Below are 2,500 nucleotides of genomic sequence, written 5' to 3'. Positions count from 1 at the left end.
CAGGATAGGCCTACCTGGCGGCCCTCTTTCCCAGCCATTCCCAGAGCGAGTCTTAAGGTGCTGTCACACGCACTTTTTCCGTCATTTCTTTGACAATATTTAACATATATACAAACATTCTCGAATATAACTCTCGATTTGACTATGTTTGGCTGAAAAAGTTGACGTTATGGTTTTCAGACGAAAACGATCATTATCGTCTGACTGGAAAATCGACAATTCTCTCAAAAATGGACAAAATTTCAGGAAATTGTAAAAAAAATAACGGAAAAAGTGCTAGTGTGTCAGCACCTTTATTCACAATATTAAATAACTCCTCTTTTATTAAAAGAAACGTCTTCTGCGAGCGATAATACCACAGGAAGAAACGGCACAGGAACACAAACCGATTTCTCACCAGAAAGGAAACTCTTGAGGATCTCTGTCCGGGTTCCTCTCCGTCGCCTTCGCCCCGCTCACGTCCTCGGCTCTACTCGTATCAAGTATAATGGTTCCGTTGGTCGTGCTTAGCTCCGTAAGGCCCTCTGTATCCCTTTCTTTAATACCGTAGATCGCACACTGTAGCGGGACATTTGAGCTGTACTGTAAAAAAACAACAACATTGTATTTTGTTCTTCTGGAACTTCAGTTTAAATCCGGGATTGTCAAACTCAAAACCCTTAGAGTATTGGTAGCAATTGTAATATAAATGAAACTATCACTACTACAGAATATAGGTTAACTATAAATTTCAGCCTCTTCATATTTTACTTTCTTGCATGGATTATAATTCCACATAATTCTTGTTACTGCGGTAAATCTATATCACAAGGGCCTCATTTGACTTGCGGGCAATGAGTTTGACACCCCTGCTCTAATTATTCTTGGCATTGATATACACCTCAGAATATTCACAGGTAGATATATAGTATATTCAAAATTAATTCCTTATTGCAGACCATAAATATTCCTTGTATGTGCTTTGTTTTTTTTATTTATTATCATTATCATTATTATTATTGTAACCTATATAAAGAACCATACTGAAAAAAATCGCGATTTATATCACCAAAGGTATTAGTGCAGAAAAGAAAGTAAGAATGAATGAAGAGAAAGTCAGTTATTTACGTAAGAAAAACATGTTAACTATCTTTTAAACTTATCAAGAATCGGAGAAGTTACAATCTCTGAAGGCAATCTATTCCAAAGTCTACAAATAGTAGTTAAAAGAGGACTTGAAATCCAAACAAATTCGTCCTCCTCGTAATAAGGAAATCCGAACGAGCTTAAAGCACTGCCTTACACTGGATCTGCTGAATATCTTCGTCGTGCCATCTGCCAGGTAGATCGCCAGACACACAGCGATGAACACGAAAGGCAACACCCGGGCTAAACGCAGTCTTCGAGACCAGTTAGGGAACGCGTTGACTGAGGAGAAAAAAAAAAAGATAATTAGTGGTGATGAACTATGATATGCTGAGGATAAGTGATAGACGGCCTGTATGTTGTTTAGTGGCTCTCTTTCTCTCTTTCTCTTTCTTTTTTTCTCTCTCTCTGTCTCTCTCTCTCTCTCTCTCTCTCTCTCTCTCTCTCTCTCTCTCTCTCTCTCTCTCTCTCTCTCTCTCTCTCTCTCTCTCTCTCTCTCTCTCTCTCTCTCCCTCTCTCTCTCTCTCACTCTCTCTCTCTCTCTCTCTCTCTCTCTCTCTCTCTCTCTCTCTCTCCCTCCCTCCCTCCCTCCCTCCCTCCCTCCCTCCCTCCCTCCCTCCCTCCCTCCCTCCTCCCTCCCTCCCTCCCAGGCATATACAGATAAATACGCGCACTACATATACTTATATGACGGTGCATCCAACATTTAATATTTAGCAGGAATTGCTGAAAATATGGAAATTGATATACGATATAATTTGGTTGAATGAGAGCTTATTTTTGCATGCGTAAAAACACAAAGCAAATTTGAAATTGATACTAATACAGGGTAGAGGGTGCAGAGGGAACATTGTTATGAAAGCCGCAGCAAATATTTTTCCACTATACGAAAATAATATCCATAATTTAATTAAGAGTTTGTGCGTAATGGGATAGCGATGGGTCGTAATTAGCGTAAATTGGGGTGACTGTTAAAAAATAAAATAGTAGTGACTAGTGAGTATTAAGGAATGAGGATCCATGAGTAGACTCCTGGATGGTCTACCTTGTACGTGTGAAAGAGAACCATCTGGCCAAACTTTCCGCTTTTCTCCTTTCTCCTGCTTGTCATACTGTCATGCTGTCCAGTCGGAGACAAGACGGCTTCTCTGCTGTCTGTCATCCCTATTTCTCTTAGTACGCTCTTTCTCCGTTATTTTGATTTAATTATCTATCTTTAAGGTTTTAGTGTTGCTCTTCATTTGCCACTCTGGCTAACAATGGGTAAGATGAATGTGCTAAAATATTAGTTATGCAAAAAATACAATCTGTAGAATATAGAAGTAAATAATTCACTCCCGTTTCAATGTGTTTCAATGTTATTGTACTATGAGGT

At 39.3% G+C, this 2,500-nt stretch overlaps 1 protein-coding gene across 1 annotated transcript in view; it reads right to left on the bottom strand.

Moving 5' to 3' along the window:
- The window catches only part of LOC113821674 (beta-1,3-galactosyltransferase 1), a 16,893-nt gene that overhangs the window by 3,387 nt on the left and 11,006 nt on the right, over positions 1–2,500 (bottom strand). Inside the window, exons 2-3 of the mRNA XM_027374187.2 lie at positions 1,283–1,407; positions 398–582 (exon numbers count right to left, since the gene is read on the bottom strand). Of these exons, the coding sequence (XP_027229988.2) occupies positions 398–582; positions 1,283–1,407 (310 nt within the window). The remainder of the gene's footprint in view (positions 1–397; positions 583–1,282; positions 1,408–2,500) is intronic.

Source organism: Penaeus vannamei, chromosome 18 (assembly GCF_042767895.1).
Source record: "Penaeus vannamei isolate JL-2024 chromosome 18, ASM4276789v1, whole genome shotgun sequence".
NCBI classification, from domain to species: domain Eukaryota; kingdom Metazoa; phylum Arthropoda; class Malacostraca; order Decapoda; family Penaeidae; genus Penaeus; species Penaeus vannamei.
Note: the sequence above shows the minus strand (reverse complement) of the source record. Positions and strands in the feature narration are given on the sequence as shown.